Source organism: Cyprinodon tularosa, unplaced genomic scaffold, assembly GCF_016077235.1.
Source record: "Cyprinodon tularosa strain WSP-4 unplaced genomic scaffold, ASM1607723v1 ctg873, whole genome shotgun sequence".
NCBI classification, from domain to species: Eukaryota; Metazoa; Chordata; class Actinopteri; order Cyprinodontiformes; family Cyprinodontidae; genus Cyprinodon; species Cyprinodon tularosa.
The window spans coordinates 400458-424437 of NW_024039644.1; the positions used below are offsets into that span (position 1 = coordinate 400458).

General features: G+C 40.9%; 1 protein-coding gene across 1 annotated transcript in view; it reads left to right on the forward strand.

Annotated features, from left to right (window-relative positions):
• LOC119775492 (neuronal acetylcholine receptor subunit alpha-7-like) overlaps window positions 1-23980 on the forward strand; it is a 78339-nt gene that overhangs the window by 14572 nt on the left and 39787 nt on the right. The window contains exon 3 of the mRNA XM_038273488.1: window positions 11692-11736. Within this exon, the coding sequence (XP_038129416.1) occupies window positions 11692-11736 (45 nt within the window). The remainder of the gene's footprint in view (window positions 1-11691; window positions 11737-23980) is intronic.

Below are 23980 nucleotides of genomic sequence, written 5' to 3' on the forward strand. Positions count from 1 at the left end.
TTCAGTTTACATCATATAATATTGATTTTAATATTGCATTGGAAAGCTAGTTGAGCATGAGAGCTTATTTGTGTGCGATGCGCCCTTTGATTTCTCCATCTGCTTCTGGGTGGCTGTAACCATAAAACTGGGTCAGGTTATGACCATCAGAAGGAGTGCCACACCATAAATGATGACAGAAACCCAGAGAGAAAAGCACAGATTGGTCACCATACCGCATGACTACCTCAGCAAAATTTTAACTCAAATATTAATCAAGATAAATTGGTTTAAGTACAATGGTTTACCTGTATGTCAAGAGATTGAAAAAAATGTATGGTCCTTCATTGTAATAATTTTGTTACAGATAATGTTAAAAAAGATTTATCATTTTTTTAACATTTACATTTTTTTTTTTTTTTATTATTAGTTTAATTTCTAGGACTGATAGAAATTATTAAATGGATAGAATTGCAAGCAGCTTGGGTAGGACATCAAGCTCAAAGGAATAAATATACAATCCCAGATCATTACCAGCTTAATACAAACTTTACAGTACACATTAAAATAAAATGTGCTTTACTATTATATTATTAACAATTGTGTGACAAAAAGTATTTGAATTCTATTACACAAGATTCTCTCCCTGTAACATTTAGTACATGCATTAATATTAGCAAAGTAACAAAAGAAATTTAAGCATGATCCTGACATGAAAAAAATGTTTCTAATTTCTTAGTTTTGCAAATAAAAATCTGAAAAAGTTGAATTTTTCCTCAATCTGATTTATATTTATATCCCAAAGTAAAGTGAAATACAACAAAGCCATATGATTCTTAAAGCTTCTTAAATAGTCTTTTTGTCATTTCCTCTCAGTTTAATTACATCTCTTCTCTAAAGGCCTCAATGGTTTGCAAATATTGTTCAAAGACATAACAAATATCAAGGAATAATCCAGACAGTTTTCAGTTAGATGCTGCCAACATTAAAGTTTCTCCCTCTATACAAAAAGTTATATCTGGAGAACTTGCATGCCACTCAACACATCATTCTATTAATGAAATGTGGTAGTGGCTCCATCACAATGTGATTCATCCTTTTCTAAATCACCAAAAAGGAGCATATCCAGCAGCTCTGAATATGTAATTTTTCTGTCTGAAAAAAATATCCCTGAACTTGAAATAGGTTGTTGAAAGACAAAGGCTGTGGAAAGACAAAAGATCAGGGACAATCTTTACAGAAGCATGGTTGTGCCATGGGATCTCCCATGTCACCAATTGTAGCCAATATTTACATGGAAGAAGTGGAAATGAGAGCTTTGGACACCTTCAGAGAAATACCACCAAGCCACTGGTTTAGATATGTGGATGACACATTTGTCAAAATCCAGCTAAAAGAAGTTGAAGCCTTCACAAGACACTTCAACTCGTTTGACCATAATATCAAATTAACCAGAGAGGATGCCAACAAGAACAAGCTACCTTTTCTGGACTGTTTGGTGAGTATGGAAGGAGATGGAAACCTCAACTTTGAAGTGTATAGGAAATCCACTCACACACACCAATATCTTCTTATTGACTCACACCACCCACTAGAACACAAACTTTCAGTCATCAGGACCTTACAACACCGGGCAGAGCATGTCCCTACAAAAACTGAAGGGAAGCATAAAGAGCAGAAGCATATCAAAGATGCTCTTCAAACCTGTGGATATCCAAACTGGGTGTTTGTCAAATCAGCAATACAATCCAAAAGACACGCAGCAGAACATAACGGTGAGAAGATTAAACGCAAAAACATTGCCGTCCCATATGTTGCGGGAGTCTCTGAAAAACTCAGGAGGATTTTCTCCAAACACAAAATCAGTATATTTCAAACCAGACAAGACCCTTAAACAGAGACTAGCTCATCCTAAAGAAAAAAAATCCTAGACCAAATATGAGCGGAGTGGTATATGCAGTTCAATGCAGTGAGGAATGCTCTGATCTTTATATTGGAGAAACCAAACAACCTCTCCACAGACGCACGGCCCACCACAAAAGAACTACTTCCTCGGGACAAGATTGTGCGGTACATCTACACCTTGTGGACAAAGGACATTCTTTTGAGGACCAGGATGTTCACATTTTGGACAAAGAAAATAGGTGGTTTTAGAATGGCTTGAAGGAAGCCATCTATTTTAAGAAAGAAAATATAATCTTAGTCCAGGGGGTAGACTGAGATTTCAGCTTTCAAAAACCTACAAAGCAGCAATTGAGTTAATCCCTTCCCTCTATCATCGCAACCCCAACCCCTGTACATTAGAGCAGAATACCTTGCCTATTGAGCCAGGCCAACAAAGGGGTGGACCCCTTCGTCAATTTCAGTTTGCATGTTTTCAAAACCAAAACAAGGTTTTGATAGGCTACTCTATAAAATCTCGAACTCAGTGTTATTCCTGACATTTTGAATTGAAAAAGTTTCCTGAATGAGAAGCAAAATGTCTTCCAGCTTGGAAACAGAGTCCAGTGGATTGTTTTTAACTTTCTTTTTTGGAATGATTATGACCTGGATGACTAAGAATCTTCACTAACATATTCAGCAGCTCTTTTTTTTCTAAATCCTCTGAGTTTTTTGCCATAAGGTTCCATGTTGAATTTCTAATAACATTGAAAAAAGGGTAATATCTTCCATGTTGGAAAGACATTTACAAAAAAATTCAAGTGCTTATTGACTTGCGAGGTATTGCATATCTTGAATACTTTTCCTTTCACCTCATGGGTGCTACTTAATGTTAGACAATTGCTATTTAAATTATACTCATGTTTTTTGGTAGTAATGGCAATGTTGGAGCTGTATAAACATGAAAGCAAGCTTATTCCCATCAGGCACCTGTGTAAGGCTTTTTTTTTATCCCAGGACATAGCTACAGATAATTTATAGGAAACGAAACATGAAGAAATTGGTCAATGTAAAACCCTTACCCTGGTTACTCAAAGAGTGAGTGTGAAAGAGACTCTATTTAAACCTAACCTTTTGATCTCCATAATGGGCTCTTAAGAAACCCTGCAGCTCAGCTGGTATCAAGAAGGATATGCAGGATTTAAATTTTAAGGCACAGATCAGAGGCTTTAGATAATGCAATTAATTAGATTTTTGTCCCCAATTTTTAACAATTATTTGAATAGAATAGAATTTAACTTTATTTTTGTTACATTGTAACAAGTATAAAGCAACAAAATGTAGTTTGCATCTATCCAGCAGGGGTAACCAATAAAAAATCAGCATGGTCCGAATAAAGAAAATCAACAACTAGTAAAGGTCCGGAGAAATTTTTATCTGTAATCTGTTACTTTAAACTGAATTTAACACTGAAAGAAAATTAGGTGTTTGTGCATCCATGTTATACAATGACTTTGTTAAATAAAAAAACATTGGTCCAAATTTAAAATCTAAGATGTTTTTTTAAGTAGAGAACAAAAATCGTTCAGCTTGGTATTTAGCCAATTTCCTGATTCACATATTTTATAAAACACCTGAACTGACGGTTTGATTTTTTTTCTTTCTTTTTTTATGGCTTAATGAGAGCAGTGGGCTTTACGTTGCCCTGCAAGGCTTTAAACCTGGGTATGAATGGAGACAAAGCCATTCTCAAGCACATATCAAGGTGCTCATTCGTGAGCATGGATCGATATTTATTTTTGATCTTATTTATGGCGGGGGATTCTGCTTCACAGCAGTAGGTTGAGCCAAACATACTCAAAATGTGCAGGGTCATCTTTGAGCACGCTATTTCACCTTTGTGTCACTAGTTATCCAAGCCTTTCAAGCGGGCCACAGTTTCTCTGCTCTTTTTTTCTCGTCTAATTCTTTCCCATCGCCCGGCTTGCCACAGGTTTGCCTGCTGTGTCTAAAAGTAGCTTGCAGCAGCGACCCAGACTGACACAGCTCATTGGCTAATTTGTGTCACGTTTAGCCTAGTCCCAGACGCTCCGGAGGGCTTTACCATATTAACAGGAGAAGCGGCACAAGTGAAGTTAGATACAGTTGTCGGGCAATCTGTAGTAATTTATTAATGTTTTAAATCAGGTTGAGTCCAGATTAGCCAGCAGGTGGGTCCGGATCCGGACCCTGGTCTACTAATCCTTGACCTCTGCTATAGAGCGGAGGTCTTCAACAGGGGGTCCGCGACCCCAAGGGGGTCCACGGAGGTTCTGCATGGGGATCGCGAAAGTTTTGGTTGATTAGACTTTTTTTTTATTTCCCCCTGCAATTTTTTCCACATATTGAAATGTTTTTAGATCCACATTAACATGAATTCAACACACTGTAGTAAACAGATAAATGGAGGCAGAAGATGTCTTTCACTCATCAATGCACACATTCAGAGACACACACACTGCAAAAACTGTTAATCTAATTTAGTAATTATTTCTTAAAATAAGTGGATTTCTTCTTAAATTGAGCAGACACTTTGCCAATGGAATAAGACCATTAACATTTAAAATAAGAAAAAACAACTCTTATTTCAAGGGCATAATATCTAATTATCTCATTTCAAGGGTAAAAATGCTCATTGCATTTGCAGATCATTTTATTTTCCGGCTTAAATTAAGGGTGAATACACTTATTTTAAAACATTTTTACTCATTTGTAGAATGTTTTTGCAGTGCAGGAGCTCTTTCAAGCTGGGAACCGATTCATTCACACCTGTCCCATCAACCAGGAATCAGAATCAGAAATCCTTTAATAATCCCACGGAGAAATTACTTTCGTTACATATAGGACCAGTTTGATATAACACAATTGAATACAATATATATAATGAGGGGGTCCCCGCTCCATCTATACATCAGTTTGGGGGTCCTTGGCCTGGAAAACGTTGAAGACCCCTGCTATAGAGGATATAGATATTTATTTTAGTGCTGTCAATCGATTAAATTTTTTTAATTGCGATTAATCGCATCAATGCCTAAGTTAACTCGCGATTAATCGCATTTTAATCACAAATTTTTTTTCTGATTGAAAATCATTTAAATACTCTCGATGACATACAAAAAATACATACAGGCTAGGTTTGTGCCAATGTTCTTTTTTTAAAATGAAAACAGGTCACAGATACTGATTTATGCCATAGAAACATATGGCAAGAAGATGGGGAGGCATGTAGCAAAAAATAACAAATATGTAGCCAAAAAAAAGGCCCTGAAAACAGGCTGATGTATAAGACAGTCTTTACAGTTAATACAGTCTTTTGAACAAAGACAAGCATTTTACCCTACTGCTATAAAATTTAGTAGAGTTAACATTAGATGTCAATTAACCAAGGTAATAATGAACAATTTTCAATCAATACATCAAAATCAATTGACCGACATCACTAGATGGAGGTAGTCTATGCTCTAGAAAGTTACTTTTCAGCCTCTTAACAAAAATGAGAACACACACACACCCACACACCCACACACACGATACTGACCTGTGGCGTACACAGACAGCAAGAGTGCCGTAGCAGATTCCATTTCACCTCAGTAATCTGTTTTCTCAGCGTATTTCAGGTTGCTACTAGGCACCAGACACTCAACTTGTTTGTTGGTGGTGGGGCTTAAAGAAAAGGCACTAGCGCCACCCAGTGTATGAGCGTCTTTTTTCCTTGAGGAGCTCCGCTCTCGAAGCCTATGGAAAATACACAGACTGGGGGAAAATAGCCCCGCCTTCCCGCAGGCTGCAGCGGGATGTACTTGGAAAATTGTACCATAAAACCACATAGCGTTAATCTCACGTTAAAAAAATTATCGCCATTAAAATGGCCTTGCGTTAACGCGATAATTTTGACAGCACTAATTTATTTACATGTGTACAGAGTATGCATGGACTATAAAGGGAATATATAAACAGGGTGTAATTTTAAGAGGCTATAAAATAAATGAATATGGAACTATATACAGATTATACAGGAAATGTATGATATGGATTATATATATGTATATATACATATTAGTTTGGTTATAATATAGGATTAATAATGACCGATAGTAGCAGATAAAATATTTACAGATTATATACACGATAGTTGAGAAGTATGTGTAAGTGGTGTTGGATCTGTTGGAACTATAGAAAAGCCAAAACATATTTTTTGGTCTTTAGTGCAGGGAATATGATGAAATATAATGCATTCATTAATAACAATATCAGCTAATAGACATTAATACGTTCAACAAGTCCTTGCCACCTCATACACAGTAGTGGGTTGGTATAAAAAAAGAATATCATGTTTGTGTTTGGTTTTACATATTGATAAGACAAAAAGCAGCTGTCTGAAATCCATCATGACAAAAATGTTCTATTTCAAGCACAAAACTGAATAAAAACTCTGTGGCGTTAAATCAAAGTCAAGTTGTATACAGTATATCGCACATAAAAAACACAGAAATATGTTGCTTTGTAAGGCACACAATAGGGGGCTGTTGTATCCTAGCAGCTGAGAAAAGGGCCTTAAGATAAGATTGAAGTGTGAATAGAGTGTGGAAGCGGGTAAAGAGGAGAAAGCCTAGAAAAGATGGAGGGGCATGGATTCTGGGAGATTCATTTAGAGATACAAAGGAAAAAAAAAAAAGAAAAAGCTCTTTAGTTTTCTACCAACTGCAAAATTTTAGCAGGTTTTTGATAATTTTGTTCATGAAAATTATTAAGTGAACAATGTTTTGGCCGCAGACTGACAGCTTATGCATTTAGAAGCATCCTGACTGATTAGCCATTTATGGGCAGACTTGAAGTAATGTGAGAGCGGAGTTAATTGTGCTTTTTTCAAGGAAAGAGCATTTACTTCTTATGATTATTTAATAATTTAGCTAAGCAAGTGAGATTCATATTTAAAGTCACTGTTGGGGATTACTAAGAGCCTTTTTATTTCCTAAATCATAATAGTTTTGTATGTTTATTAAAGGGCTGTAAAGGAAGGAACTTTTTGAAGAACAGCAGCTGAAGAGGTCATACAATTTTTATATCTTATACATTTAGTGCAACCTGCATCAGTAAAAAAAAGAGGACATATAGATGTGAGATGAAAGGTAAAATCTAAAGTGTTTTTTTTGAGTAATATTTCTTTGTTGTTTTCTCTTCTTGCCTCCATGCTAACACTGGCCCTGTCTGATTGTAGCCACCTTTTTACACAGTGGCATGGATAAAGACAGACATAACCATTAGTAACTTTGTAGAGCAAATTGTTTTTCACTGTGTGGGAGAATACAGATAAACTAGGCATAGGCCAGGATGAAATTCTGATGATATGACTTGAAGGTATTGTGGAGGATTTTTTAAAAGATCCGCCCTCTCCACTTAAAAAAAAATGCAGGTGCAAGTGCATGCACAAGCCCATCTCTCCCTGTGCAGGCCCTGTTTAAAATGTGCTGTTCTCATAGCTAATACAAGCTTACTGTGTCCACATATAGCAGGGACTATATAGTGGACTATATAGCAAACTCAGTTAACTGACCATTCAGACAGATGATCACTGCTTTTTGCTCCCTATTCGTCAGGTAACTCCTCCTCCACTGCACGGTGCCTGTGCCATCTTTTTTATGGTTGGGTAGCGACAGTCTATGGCGACTATGTGCTGCTGTGACAGCAAATGCCATTGTGCTTTGCGAGGAGAGATCTCTGTGCAAGCATTCCAGGAAATATCTGCCTCTTCTGAGGCCTTTCTTTTCTTCTCAAATACCTCGTACAAACTTTTTCGCTTACAATCCTCAGCCATTTTCAAAGAACCACAGTGAAAAAGGTGAGCTTCAATGGCTGGTTCAAACTGTAGCACACCACATATATGCAACTGAAATCGCGCATGTTCAGAAAAAGATAGATAACACGTAGGACAGCCTTATGTAAACATATCACCAGAATAATTGACAATTAGGAGGACCACTTACAGTATTTAGATGATCCACCCAGAAATATAAGATCATCCTCTATACCTTTAAGCAAAAACATCCCAGTGTCACAGTATGATGTATTATGTTTTCAACTTTTATCCTGAAATGTCATCAGTAATAAAAAAAAAGTAAGAAAAAAAAAAGTGTTCATTTCATTTTTTGGTAAAGTGTTCTTAAAGTCAGAAGTTTCATGCCAAAATTGAGCTCCCTTGCAAGCTCTCATTCCCCATTAAATGTCCCTTCATACTTGTCTTTTTTTTTTCCTGTGTAGATCATTTCATACACAAAAAAGCAAGAGAAATTACAAGTATCAACAAATATACACAAAGTACGTGGGTACAGCTATTCTGCACTTTATCCCTTCACTTAAAGCTGCTTAAATACATAGGTAACTTTACAATTAAGATCACAAAATATGCTTAACTACTAGAGAGTACCTATGGAAGTAATCAGGAACTAATGGGTGGTTTCTCAGTATTTACTGGGTAACACCCAGCCCTGCCCTATTATGGGACTACTGCTTAGTTCCCTGGTATACACAGATTTCCTAAGCAGGAACTAGGGGGTATTTTGATTTTACTAAAGGGTCAACAAAAACATTAGTTGGCACTTGGTGATTAGGTATTTATTAGTTCCTTAGGAACCAATTGATATTATGATTGATATAACAGAGTGCATGAAATAATAGCTACACTGAAAAAAAAATAGAGGTTGACAGAACTTACATTTTCTAGGCAACGTGATGCATTTAGTTTTTTTAGTTTTCCTTACTTAAATTCACTGTGGTTGAGTTTACAAAGATTTTTGAGTTCTGCCAACTTAGGTTTTTGGAGTGTTACATAGAAATTTTGAGTTCTACCAACTTAGGTTTTTGGAGTGTTACATAGAAATTTTGAGTTCTACCAACTTAGGTTTTTGAGTTTCACCTTTAAGTTCTGAGTTCTATCAACTTTGTTTTATGAGTTTGACATATAGATTTTGAGTTCTACAAACTCAGATTTTGTAGTGTTATCTGCAAGTTGAGTTCTATCAACTCAGTTTTTTTAGTCCTACCAATCGTCTTCACTACCAATCATTCAACACACAAAAAATTATGTTAATACAACATTTTTATTGCTTCAAGCCAAACATTGCATAGATACAGTATAAAACCATGTTCAACAACATAATCTTAACTGCACAGATCAAAGTAACATGACACTGGACCAGAATGTTCTAGATTCGTAAGAGTGATGATGAGGGAAAAAACAGTAAGACACCATTTTAGTAAGAGGAAAACACACAGGTAATTTTTTGTGAAGTAAGTGTATTAACATATATGAAAAAATAACAGTTTTACAAATTTGGACGGCCTTCAGTTTGTTTTTTTCAATTGTAGTCTCTTTAAATTGGGTGCACCCCTTTAAAAAAAATAAAATGAAATAAAATGTCTTGTTTCCCAACGGAAAAAGAAAAAGGTTTTCCCTTTTTATCTCGGAGTTTTTCTTTTTAGTCCTACCACTCTGACAGGACGATGAATGCAAAAAAAGAAAGTCCTCTTCAGTCCAAATCCTTCTCTTCAGTCCAAATCCAGATGTTCACACGGTTGGCTCGCCATCTCCATTTAAGGAGAGAATCCAGAATCCAGGGTATCCAAAAAACCCAGCCTGCATAGCACAACAGGGCTTAGTTAAATCCATTCACTTCTTGTTCTTAACTGTACAGTTTATATCTCTCCAAGTATGATAAATTTCAGTGTGTAATGTAACTTTTCTAACTCATTACGAATTAACTGCTGCATTACAGGGTTAACATATAAAATGTTAATGTCACTGTTTTTCTTGTAAAGCAAATAAAATCATGAAAGCAAAAAATCCACATGTAAATAATGTAAATAACAGTAAATACCCACATCGGATTAAGAAAGTAAAATAATGTAGTCTTGTAATATTCTGTGCCTGAGTGCAACAACACTGCACTACATAAAACAATTTAGAAATTTAATAAGTTATTACACTCAACTTAATGTCTCTTTTCATTTGTACAATGAAAATAACAGGCACACTCTTTTCTCTATGCATAAACACTCACCCGCACATGCGCGGCATAAACACGCACGCGCACACGCGCATTATACACGTGCACGTGCGCTGCTTTTCCTTTCATCAGAACGTGAAAAACATGTGAACTCATGCTTCAACTCGGTGGCAATACACCACAAGGGAATGCTAACTCACGGAGCTAACCGCTAACTGTCTGTACTTTGCAGCACTCACCGGGAAAACTGGTAAGGTCCCAGGGTCGTTCCTCCGTGGTTCTCCAGATGCATAAAATCACAATGTCCGCCAATCTTCTCAAACACGAGGGAAAAAGGCTGTGCCCTTGAAGAAAGGGATAGGAAACCCCGTACCGTAGTGGGCGTGTCCATGAACATAAGCAGTGCGCATGCCCATGAGTTTACAGTTGAGGGAACTCAAAAAATCTTGTATAGGCGATTTAAAACTCCTTGTTAAACCAACTTCTGAGAATTTGAGTTGGGCAAACGTGTATTTATTTGTTAGATGTCAAATTTATATTTCTGAGTCGGATTACAATACAATTGTGTGTTAGAACAACAATTGCCATTTACTTTTTTAACAGTGTAGCCAATAATTTGATACTCAGTAAAGTTGTTTTTCATAAGCTGTGACTTCACAGCTTTAGCGTTTATTCAGAGCCAACACTGAGAATTTCTACTTTAATTTTGCATAATGAACCAGTAGCCTTCTAATAGGTACTGGTTATTGATTTCCTCCTGGGTTTCCTTGTAAACTACCAATTAGTTCCTAATTAGGTACTCTTATTTGGGTGTTCCCCATTAAGTACTGGTTAACTACCCATTAGTTCCTTATTAGTTCGCATTCTTTAGCAACTAAAATATTACCATATAGCAGACATAAGTGGATTTCAGAGCACAGCAGTGCACATCCATCCTGTTGAACTGGCCACTACATAGATGAGTGCAACGGGAGAGGTCATGGTGCTGGAGCTGCTCACAGCCTGAGCACTCCGTCTGATGTGATTTATAAAGATACGGTTATAACACATGAACAGGATGGTGGGAAACTAGCAGTTTTGAAAGCCTGACTTTTTTTCTAGTGGGCGTACCTTGAAACCAATAACCAGCCCATGCCTAAATTGGACCTTTGATTTTTCATCTATAAATATTCCTATGTGTGTTATTCAGTATACTGTACCACTTTCCAAGTTTTAAGAGAGAGATACATTTTTCGCTAAAACAAGATTAGAGATATATATATGATAAGAAAAGAGACTACTGGTGACTTTTTAAGAGATTCTATCTTATCAACATGAAAGGAAATGGGTTTAAAGCGTTGGCCAGCTTCCTTAGTATCGTTTTCAGTATGAAAAAAGATTTTTTCTTTCAAACACAATAATACCTTTTGGGAAATGTCCTTTTGTTTTTGCTCTAATTTTTTTACTTGCACCAGGATGACCCTCTTGGACTGCTTTAATCTAACTTGTTCCTTTTTTACTTTTATACTCTCCCAGACCTAAAAATAAAAAGTTAATCTAACCATTCTATCTTCTCTTGCCACTTTTGGTAAGGACCTCTTGAATACAGCTTTGTCGTCTGATCCTTTTATTATAAGGCATTTTAGTACATGGCAATGCTTTATACGTATAAGATGGAGTGCAATATTGTCTTTAAGCGAACACATCAGCTCTGTTTTTTGTCTCTCTTCCTGTAGCATATTGATTTACTCTTTGTTTGAACTCAGTTTAAGTTCCGACTAACAATCCTCTCTCTTCTATTCTCCTCTAGGATGAGAAGAACCAAGTACTGATCACAAATGCATGGCTGCAACTGGTATGTCTCTTTGCTGACTAAATCTGTGATTAATGCAATCTACAATGATGTGATTCATGGACATTTCTATTTTTTATTTTTTTGCTCTGATACAATCATGGCGGTGCTTGGCGGCAGCGGCCTGATATAGCTCTCGACAGCTTAGCTCTCGATCTATGTTAAAAACTTTTTTCACTTTTAGATCTGATAATATTATTTGTAATATTTGTATTCAAACCATATTTCTGGTGGGAAACTAGACAGGATTCTCTGAAAAGATAGTAAAAAAGTGTAAAATAAATATGACTTTTAAATGTAAGATGTAAAATATATATTTTATGCAATGAAAAATAATGTCATGTTAAATATGTTCACTTTTTGTGGACCTTAGAATAGGGTGACCATATTTTTATTTCTTAAAAGGATGACACTTTTACCTGCCTTGAGACTGAGTTAAACAGGCTTCTCGGGGGTTAATGAACATGCTTTATTATACTTCAATGGTAAAAAAATAACTTCTGTAGTGAAATGAAATCTATAGCAACCAGTAACAAAATTGTTGCTCTCTTTCAAAATACATAAATACCAATACTTTTAGATCTATATTTTTAATCTTTGGTTGTCTTTCTTATAATTTCTTCCACCTCCTGCTTTTCTTCTTCATCTTGCTGTTTTTCCTAATCCTCCTTGTCTGGTCATCCATATTTTGCTGTAGAGCTGAGCTTTCCTAGCAGTTTTTGGTTGTTCAAAAAATATTCACAGAAGAGTTTTGAAAGAAGTGTCAAAATTGTTGTGCACTAACAGAATCACCTTCAGTGACTTAGCCGGCAGCTGCTTCCTCTCCTTGGTCCACTGGCTCTGCAGCAGTGAAAAAACCCTCTTAACATTTGCAAAGACAAACTGCAATATTTAGTAGTTCTGAGTAACATGCACCACTTTTTATTCTCAAAATATTTGGTCCACTTCTGGTGCACCTGCATGCCTCTGAACTATTCACTGTTGCATCTATCTATGAAGCTCTTCAGATTTTCGACATGGTCTAAACACTTAGGACTGTCAATTGGCACCCCATTCTACTGGTGTAATCCATGGACCTTTAGCTGTTGTGGTGTTTGACAGTATGAAATGCTATTGCACCTTCAGCTGCATTTATAGCACCCTGTGTTTTCCCAGGTCTAGCAAAGTACTCAGTGTCCATGTGAGATTTAAGATATCCAGCAACTTTATTAGACACTGAAACGTCTGCCAGCCCTGCACACAATGCTCTTAGCCTCCCACTTGTTGCAACTGGGACAGTATGTGCAAAATTGTTTTTGCAGTTTAATTTGGGGATTTAGTGTTCAATGCTGGCTGCTCTGCCGGGGGGGTGTCTTGCTAGAGCCTCCCACAAGGCAATACCTCAAGAATTATGTCACGCTTCAAAGTACCATAGTATTCTGTGCAAAGTCCCAATTGATATAAGCATACAAATATGGTCCTATAAAAAGAATTAAAAGTGGACATTTTCATGAATTTATAATTCCCCTCCAGATGCCCCGGACAGGATGTAAAAAGTTGCCATGTCTGGGCAAAAGAGGACGTTTGCTCACTCTACATTAGAACAACTGAACTCTTTTTTACATCTTGTATTGTGAGGTTTAATTGTTGGACTGAGCTCCAGGTCTATGAGCTTGCAGGGACTCTTTGCTATAACTGTTATTTTTGCTCTCTCTATGGATTCTTTATTAGATTTATGTTAGGACCTTTGTTAGGCACCTCCTGAATATTAATATTGATACAGTTAGAAAAAATATGTTACATTTTAAAGATATGATTTTTAACCTAAATGTGACCAATGTAGGGGCTGCTCAGTGGAGCAGTGGGTAGCCCTGTCACCTTGCATGAAGAAGGCTCTGGGTGTGACTCCGAGCCCGGGGTATTCCTATATGGAGTTTGCATGTTCTGCCTAAGCATGCATGGGTTCTTTTAGGATACTCCAGCTTCCTCCCCTAGTCCAAAAAACATGACTATTTAATGACTGTGTCTTTAGGTGTGTGAGTCTGAATGGTTGTTTGTTGCCCTGTGATGGACTGGCAACCTGTCCAGGGTGTGTCCTGCCTCTCACCTGTAGACAGCTGGAAATAGGCACCAGCACTCCTTGCGACCCTGCTTGGGATAACTGTGACAAAAAATGCATGGATGACCAACCTATGAATAATTTAGGGCATTTTTTTTTACCTAAAAATGGGGATTGATTGACTTAGCTCAGCACAACAAAGAAGAAGAATGTGCCAAAAGGAAAAAAGGGTGCATTGAATATATATGGTATATACAGTGTGTCCACATATTACAAAAAAAAAAAAATGATATTAGGATCATTGGGATCAGCACTGGGTGTTTACATGGGTATTTATATAGATGGATGTTTAGATGTATTTATAGTTATTGCACTAGGTGTCAAATATAGAGAAACAGTTATTGCACAGTATCAAAGAGTAAATTGCTCATTTTATATTGCACAAGTTATTGCTTTTGTAGTGTTGCATTATAGAGTCTGGTTGCAGCAGGGATGAATAACCTCTGGTAGCACTCCTTTTTACAAACAGGATGTAGAAGTCTTTGACTAAAGGAGCTGCTCCAACACTTTACAGTCTGGTGCAGAAGGTGGAAGGTGTTGTCCATGATGGATGTAAGCTTAGACAGCAGATAAGTCTTCTGAGAAATACAATATTTTAACTTTTGTAAAAAAAGAAATTGTGATCGGTAATCTCCATTAAAGCACATTTATATTTAGAGCCGTGTAGACAGTAATGGATTAAGGTCTTCTCATATGTGTATAGGAAAGAGCTTGTATTATTATTACTATTTAGCTGAGTTGAACAAGCACTTTTTGTTTTATATTGGAACTAAAGGATGTGACAATGTACAAAAAATAGAACAGAGTACAGTAAATGTTATCCAGCACTTTTATTTATCCTTTCCACTAAACTTTGTTGAAGGCCGGTTACATTACCATCTAAATAAGAGATCACAAATGGCTGTAAAATGGGATATTCCCAATTTGCAATGGTAAAGTAGAAATAAAACTCTTAGACCTCAAATTGCGCTTTCTTTTAGATTATGGTGTCAGAAAGAGACAGCAAGCAGATTGTCTTTGCAGGATCCCCTGCTCAGTGTGTTGCTCTCCATTACAAAGGAGATTGAACTAAAGTCCCCAGATTGCTTGGAGCATAGATGAGTCATATCAATGTCCTGGGCTCCAGACATCTAACCAAGGCTGTAATGTTGAGGTGGTTTTGTCAGTTTCATGCTGGGGATCATGGAATATATTTACAATTGACTGACCCATCAGTAACTAGTGCAAACAGAGGTCTGGTTTTTACAGGAGTTGTAGCACTGTGTTGGAAATAGCTAAAAAATTAATAAATCTTTTTTTTTTTTTTTACCAACAAACATTAATGGGGAACGCTGTTTTATTTTACATTGGGCCCTTGATTTTACGTTATTACATCATGTTCTACTCACCCATATGAGTTTTGTGTCATTTGGAGCTGTTCTGCAGATATTTCGTTAGGTTATATACAAATGATGTCTTCCTATTGGCAATGACTTGAAGGCACAAAATAAACTGTTCAGAATTTATCATTTGTGGTACACCAGCATTCATAACATGTAGACAAATCACTGTCCCCTAGACATCCGCGGTTGTATTTTTTATATTTATATCTTTTAAAAACGAAGCGGCGCGTGTAAATGTCCTAAATATTTTACAACCAAACATTTCTAAAATCAAGGGCCCAATGTAAAAAAAACGGCGTTTCCCTTTAACTGATCTTATTCACCCATATTTATGCATATTCATGCTGGACACTATTTAAAACTTTAAATAGTAATTGATTCCATTAAATGTTTGAAACCAATGTTAAAGAATCACTTTACTGTACATATTATTCAATAATAGATTAACATGTACATAAAATTTAACTATTTCCCTACCTATTTATAACGAATAAGTCACCTTCCAGTGCCAGCCTTTTACATTAATTTCATTCATCCTCAGAGGAATACTAAAAAGTTGAGCTTGACATATTTAAACACTCAATATATCAAGGGAAAGGCCAGAATCTAATATTTGAAAAAAGGCTCAAAGCCACGACCTGACCTGAGCCTGACTGACACACTTGAATAGTGGGCCAGAGCCAGAAAAATGTATTACTGCTACTAAATTCAGGCAGTCTGTGTGGCTCACACCAGTGGACTAATGTGCACAATGAACGCTTGGTTACAGCGCTCTCCACAGCGAACATTGGCCCAGAACAGGTCAGGTCCAGATGTGCGTGTCATGTATTTCATGTGCAGGGTGTTACAGAGCAGAGCAAACTTACCCATCATGAGGACGGGCTCCAACTGTTTTCTGTGTGCATCCAAATGAAGTGTGATGAAAAGTGATTGAGCAAAACGTTTGGAGGGGCCTCGGATTCAATGGCTTCAAGAGAACAGCGCATATGTAACAAATCGCCATTCTTTAAGTGGAATATGAATTTATAGCTTGTGTGTTTCTGTGTCCGTGGCACTATTGATTAATATTAAAGGATGTTGTGATAGAAAAGTTTCAAAGTGAAATCATATATGCTTTTTAGCTTTTATTTAAAACTGTGTAAATGTGTTTTTTGGTGCTGTAGCATTTTATCAACTTAAAATTGTAGAAGTGACTTAATTTATGGTCAGGACATTTATCAACCAAACATACAAAGGTAAGACAAAAGGATTTATGAAGAACTCTGGATAGAACTATTGTGACATTTTAATCATACTTAAAAGCTATTTCCATATAGATAACCGAATGTACAAAGTAAACTTGAATAGTAAATATCTTTAACCTTAGAATATGGTGTTGTAGTGCCATTGCTGGCCAAACACATCCCGATATGAGCAGTAAATACACCGGATGCATAACAGCATGCAATTGCAGCAAAGTGGCATACGTGCGTCTGTTTGAAAACTGAAATTTACACCAGACACTGACGAGAGCTTTCCTCAGCAAGTGGTTCAGTAAAGCCGGACTTACACTGTGTGTTTTTTAGCTCTTTTCTGGGCGACTTTCCAGTCATGCGAAAATTTTCCGATTGGCCCAACTTTCAGCCTGTCAGGGTTTAGTTTTGGTTTGGAGGACCCAAATGCAGAGGCAGAGGAGATCTCTTGGGAGTTTTAATGGGGCAAAACAGTAAACAAAGGCAGGGATCCAAAAATGCAACTAATAATAAAAAGGCAAACCAAAACAGAGGAGACATCTGGGGAAAACCAAACACGAGGAGCCAGGAAGAGACGAGGAACATAGACCACAGCATGGGAGGACAGCTAAGACAAGGAACCAACAAAGAGTGAGAGCAGAGGGAGAGCATATATAGGAGACAGAGACAAAGGGAGGGCTAACGAGCAGACAAGGAACAGGTGTGAGAGGAGACAACGAGGGAGCCAAGGGGAAAGGAACATACACACACAAGAGGGCAAAAGAGGACAACAGAAAAACTTGAGAACTAATATAAATCTAGAAATACAACAAAACCGGAATTAGGCTAATAAATCTAGAAAACAAGGAGCAAAGAAAGAACAGCAGAACCACGACCATGACAGTGCCCCCCACTTAAGGGCGGATCCCAGACGCCCAAAATGTCCAGAAACAAAAAATAACCCCCCCTGGGTGGGCCGAGGGGGAACCAGGAAGGAGGGCACCAAATACAAAACCAAACGCAGAGTCCAAACAAAACCAAAACAACCCACCCAAGGTGGGCGAGGGCAAACAAAGTCTCTGGAGGGCGGCCGTGTGGCCGGAGGCCAGGAAGAGTCACTGGAGGGCGGCCGTGAGGCCGGAGGCCAGGAAGAGTCTCTGGAGGGCGGCCGTGAGGCCGGCGGCGAAAGAGGGCCTCTGGAGGAGGCCGGCGGCGTCTCTGAAGGAGGAGGAGGGCCCCAGGAGGAGGCCGGCGGCATCTCTGAAGGAGGAGGAGGGCCCCAGGAGGAGGCCGGCGGCGTCTCTGAAGGAGGAGGAGGGCCCCAGGAGGAGGCCGGCGGCATCTCTGAAGGAGGAGGAGGGCACCAGGAGGAGGCCGGCGGCGTCTCTGAAGGAGGAGGAGGGCCCCAGGAGGAGGCCGGCGGCGTCTCTGAAGGAGGAGGAGGGCCCCAGGAGGACGCCGGCGGCGACGCCGACTCCGACGAAGGAGGAGGGCCCCAGGAGGACGCCGGCGGCGACGCCGACTCCGACAAAGGAGGAGGGCCCCAGGAGGACGCCGGCGGCGACGCCGTCGCCGACGAAGGAGGGTCTCTGGAGGTCGCCGGCGGCGACGCCGTCTCCGACGAAGGAGGGTCTCTGGAGGTCGCCGGTGGCGACGCCGTCTCCGACGAAGGAGGGTCTCTGGAGGTCGCCGGCGGCGACGCCGTCTCCGACGAAGGAGGGTCTCTGGAGGTCGCCGGCGGCGACGCCGTCTCTGACGAAGGAGGGTCTCTGGAGGTCGCCGGCGGCGACGCCGTCTCTGACGAAGGAGGGTCTCTGGAGGTCGCCGGCGGCGACGCCGTCTCTGACGAAGGAGGGTCTCTGGAGGTCCCCGGCGGCGACGCCGTCTCTGACACAGCCGCAGGAACCTTGGGGGACGCCTACTGCGGCACAGGAACAGCCTCAGAGGGGGCCGCCGACTGCGGCACAGGAACAGCCTCAGAGGGGGCCGCCGACTGCGGCACAGGAACAGCCTCAGAGGGGGCCCGCTGAGGGGCCGTGGAGGCTTGGAGCGCCCGCTGAGGGGCCGTGGAGGCTTGGAGCGCCCGCTGAGGGGCCGTGGAGGCTTGGAGCGCCCGCTGAGGGCCTGTGGAGGCTTGGAGCGCCCGCTGAGGGCCTGTGGAGGCTTGGAGCGCCCGCTGAGGGGCCGTGGAGGCTTGGAGCGCCTGCTTAGCTTTATTTCAGAGAGCCCTTTAGTAGCCTGCTCAGGGAAATCAGGATGACTCAGAACGGGCTCAGGGGTCTCAGGCGCTAGGCTAAACGGCCCTCCAATGGGCTCAGGAGTCTCTGGTGCTAGGCTAAACGGCCCTCCAATGGGCTCAGGAGTCTCTGGTGCTAGGCTAAACGGCCCACTAATGGGCTCAGGAGTCTCTGGCGCTAGGCTAAACGGCCTGATAACGGGCTCAGGAGTCTCTGGTACTGGGGAAACCCCCCCACTAATGGGCACTGGAGCTAGGGAATCTGGCCCTCTACTGGGCACCGGAGCTAGGGAATCTGGCCCTCTACTGGGCACCGGAGCTAGGGAATCTGGCCCTCTACTGGGCACCGGAGCTAGGGAATCTGGCCCTCTACTGGGCACTGGAGCTAGGGAATCTGGCCCTCTACTGGGCACTGGAGCTAGGGAATCTGGCCCTCTACTGGGCACTGGAGCTAGGGAATCTGGCCCGTCAATGGGCTCTGGAGCTAGGGAAACTGGCCCGTCAATGGGCTCTGGAGCTAGGGAAACTGGCCCGTCAATGGGCTCTGGAGCTAGGGAAACTGGCCCGTCAATGGGCTCTGGAGCTAGGGAAACTGGCCCGTCAATGGGCTCTGGAGCTAGGGAAACTGGCCCGTCAATGGGCTCTGGAGCTAGGGAAACTGGCCCGTCAATGGGCTCTGGAGCTAGGGAAACTGGCCCGTCAATGGGCTCTGGAGCTAGGGAAACTGGCCCGTCAATGGGCTCTGGAGCTAGGGAAACTGGCCCGTCAATGGGCTCTGGAGCTAGGGAAACTGGCCCGTCAATGGGCTCTGGAGCTAGGGAAACTGGCCCGTCAATGGGCTCTGGAGCTAGGGAAACTGGCCCGTCAATGGGCTCTGGAGCTAGGGAAACTGGCCCGTCAATGGGCTCTGGAGCTAGGGAAACTGGCCCGTCAATGGGCTCTGGAGCTAGGGAAACTGGCCCGTCAATGGGCTCTGGAGCTAGGGAAACTGGCCCGTCAATGGGCTCTGGAGCTAGGGAAACTGGCCCGTCAATGGGCTCTGGAGCTAGGTAAACTGGCCCGTCAATGGGCTCTGGAGCTAGGTAAACTGGCCCGTCAATGGGCTCTGGAGCTAGGTAAACCGGCCCGCTAAAGGGCTCTGAAGCTAGGTAAACCAGCCTGCTAAAGGGCTCTGGAGCTAAGGACACTGGCCCGCTGAAGGGCTTGGGATGTGCTGGCTGACAGGGAACTGATGGAGGTGGAAGGAAAGGGAATAGATCCTCCCTTTGCCCATAAAAGTAGTCCCATAACTCTGACTCCTCAATATGTGGTGCTCTGACTGCAGTGGGTGTAATCATGGTGACTGACTTTAAATCTCTAACTCGGGGAGCTAACTGCTGATCATGGAGGTGACGGCCAAGGCCATAGGGGAAACTGACCTGAAGAATAGTGGGATTGAAGCAGGCGTCAGGCTGACCCGCCGGAGAGGGAGTGGAGGCGTCAGGCTGACCCGCCGGAGAGGGAGTGGAGGCGTCAGGCTGACCCGCCGGAGAGGGAGTGGAGGCGTCAGGCTGACCCGCCGGAGAGGGAGTGGAGGCGTCAGGCTGACCCGCCGGAGAGGGAGTGGAGGCGTCAGGCTGACCCGCCGGAGAGGGAATGGATTTCTTCCCCCGGCGGCGCTTATGCCTGGAGGAGGCAGACGGCATGGGGGGACCAACAGCTGGTGAAGGTGGAGGAACCGGACTGGAGGCGATTGAGAGCAGAGTTGGAAGGAGGTGAAGTGATGGTTTGGGTGGTGGAGGTCTGTTGAAGAGTTGGGCGCTGGCTGCTTGGTGGTTCCACTCCAACTCTTCAAACAGTTCAGACAGCACTGGGGGAGAAATGAGTTTGCAGTTTGTGAGGAGAATTTGCCTTAGTTGGCCAGCTGCACTCACCCTCTCCTCAGGCGGGCTGAGACTGGCAATAGTGTCCAGAGCCTTTCCCAGCTTCAGAAAAAAATCCCTCAGGGTGTCCAGACTGGGCTCTGCTGGGTCCATTGTGGTTGGTTCCTATTGTCAGGGTTTAGTTGTGGTTTGGAGGACCCAAATGCAGAGGCAGAGGCTGAGGAGATCTCTTGGGAGTTTTAATGGGGCAAAACAGTAAACAAAGGCAGGGATCCAAAAATGCAACTAATAATAAAAAGGCAAACCAAAACAGAGGAGACATCTGGGGAAAACCAAACACGAGGAGCCAGGAAGAGACGAGGAACATAGACCACAGCATGGGAGGACAGCTAAGACAAGGAACCAACAAAGAGTGAGAGCAGAGGGAGAGCATATATAGGAGACAGAGACAAAGGGAGGGCTAACGAGCAGACAAGGAACAGGTGTGAGAGGAGACAACGAGGGAGCCAAGGGGAAAGGAACATACACACACAAGAGGGCAAAAGAGGACAACAGAAAAACTTGAGAACTAATATAAATCTAGAAATACAACAAAACCGGAATTAGGCTAATAAATCTAGAAAACAAGGAGCAAAGAAAGAACAGCAGAACCACGACGATGACACAGCCTGAATGTGTGTCGTACTTTATGTAGTGTACAGGGGGTAACGAGGGGCAATCAGCCTCCCACGACCACCTCCCGATCAGGAATCGGGAGAAAATCAAACATGTTTGATTTTCAGTTGACCGTCGTGGGCAAATCGCTCAGTGGGCATGCGAAATCAAGGATTCTTCTTCTTCTTCCTCTCAGATGAAAACACAGAAGCATGACATGTGCGCAATGAGTGAAATGGAGGTCTTTTAATGTTGCAATAAACAAAAATGTTAAAGACAAAATAAAAGATAACTTTTCTTTCTGGGAAGCAGAAAGGCAGTTCAGGTTTTGTTCCACCTGTGAACAAAAAGACCTCACATAGGAACGTGAGGCTCTCTCTAAGAGTGAGAGGAAGGTTGTAGGTGCCACCAGAAGGCATTTAATTTTACTGAGACGTCGGTAATCTAGAATGGGATTCCCCCCAGTTATCCAGGTTGGCACCATAGGATTGGTGTGTATCGGGCAAAGTTAGATTGCATATCGGGCAGAGTTAAATTACCTGTAGATAATGGGAAATGTTTTGCAGTTCTATGGTAGTAGAACAAAAGGCAAGGTTCTGGGGATTTGTCAACTGCCCAAGGAGAAATTTTTGATCAAATGCTAACCCAACTGTTTTTAATATTCTTTTTTGTTTCTGCATTTTTTTATTTTATTTTATTCATTTTTTTTTCTTACTTGCTTTGATTCTGTTTTATCTTCCTGTATTTTAATAATTTAAAGCACTTTGCATTGTCTTTGTACTGAATTGTGCTATACAAATAAATTTGCCTTGCCTTGCCTTGCCTTGCCTTTCTGTAAAATTGACAGACCATAGTAGCCACGTTTGCTCAGCCATGACTTTGTCCAAATATGTCGTCGCCTTTTCTTTTTAGGGCTTTCAGCACACATAATTGCAGTGCGTTTCACTCTAGTGAGCTTCATATTCCTCTTCTACTCGTTTGGCTTCCGGATAGACGAATCTTAGTAGCGCCATCTCACCGTGGAGCTGAGTCCGATGTGGTTTTTAGATGCACAGTATGAGCAGGTAGATCGCATATAAGTATTGTGCTGCACAGTATGAAAACATACATCGTGAGCTGTGAACTCACTCTGTACGACGAAACCCTGTGGTTTCGTCGTACAGAGTGAGCTGTAGCTGCGTGCAACGAAAAAATCACAGTGTACGCCCGGCTTAATAGGGCTCTGAGCAAAGATGAGCTTTTGTGACATGGGTAAGTAAATCAAACATTGGTATATGTAAAAGTTATGAACTTATAAGAAATATATGATCAACTATAAATCATCATCTTGACAAATCTGATGAAAAATCAAACAAGTGTTTTGTTAGCATGTCACAACTATCAACATCTGTTGGTTGGGTGGTGGTGGTGGAAAGGTTCGCTTCGCTTCTTCTTGTTCTTGTTTACTACTGGTGGTTGGCTTTGATCGCAGTACCGCCACCTTCTGCTCTGGAGTGTACACACTTCGCCTATGAGAAAAAGGAGTAGCGCATGAACCGAACGCAACACATGCGAATCGTACCGAGACAGTTGAACCGAACGGTTTGGACGGTTTTCATAAACCGTTCCATCCCTATTGGGCGGTAATTGTGTAACGGATATGTGTTTCTGGAGTGTTTACAAACAGGAGTGTTTACGCATCTGAAATTAGAAATTAATCCTAAATGAGGTCCTAAATATTTTACAAATCCAACATTTCTAAATATTCCTCCTGATGCTCAATAAGCCAGTTTGTTGTAAAAAAAGAAAAAAAATCTTTTATTCTAAATAATGTTCATTTTAAATTTCCGAAACATCTTCACACAGTGCAGTTTATTCCAATCGTGTGTAATGACCTACTTTGGACTTAAAGAAATAGATAAATAAATAGACAGCAGCAAATATGAAATAAAAAATATGAACAAAGATGTTCAGTTGTCTAGTCAAAGAGCCCATTAAACATGATGTGGTCAGGTTGAGTGGGTTACTGACTGCCTTACAGGTTATGAATATGTAATTTATTCATGAAGCCACCTCTTTAATACATCATCTGCCTTGGTGTGGTGGCTTTGGGAACTTTGCAGATGCAGCAGGATTTGATGGGGACATAAGAAGTGCATTATGCAGTCAATAACAACCAGTCACATAGTGAGATAAAAAGGGGCAGGTTAAAAGGTTAAGAATTCAGTACATTTTTATGAAACTTGAATTGTTTTGTGTTGTCTTCATTTGAAAACTGCAGAATAATTTGTCATTGTCAAGGAAAACAAGTTTTCCTAAGAATAAATTTAGCATGAGCACTTTTATTTGCATTGTTTCAATCCTTTAGAATAGAAATAATATCCATTTCAAGCAAGTGTCTTCATAAGTTGTCTAATTCAAGAGAAGGGTAATTCAAAGGGTAAGCAGTTCCGTGAAGGCCTAGAGGTTTTGCCTGAGAGCAGTAGAAAAATAAAATCTACACTAGACACTGAAGTTACCAAAGTGAACAACATTAAGTCTGGAAGAAAGTCAGAGGTATGGAATTGGAAAATTTAGAGCTGGCTTAGGTTTTAGTAGGAATTATTCGACAAGGAAGTGATCAAAGCTGCCACTCTTTCTTTGTTTCTTTCTTTCTTTGTTTCTTTCTGTCTTTCTTTCTAGCTATCTATAATCTGTCTATATCTTTCTCTCTATATATATATATAGATGTAGAATCCGTGCATTATGAAACTCAATTGGGATCGAAAAAAGGAATCAAAACCAGAATCATTCAATGTAATGCCCTAGCCTGGCATCCAGGAGTG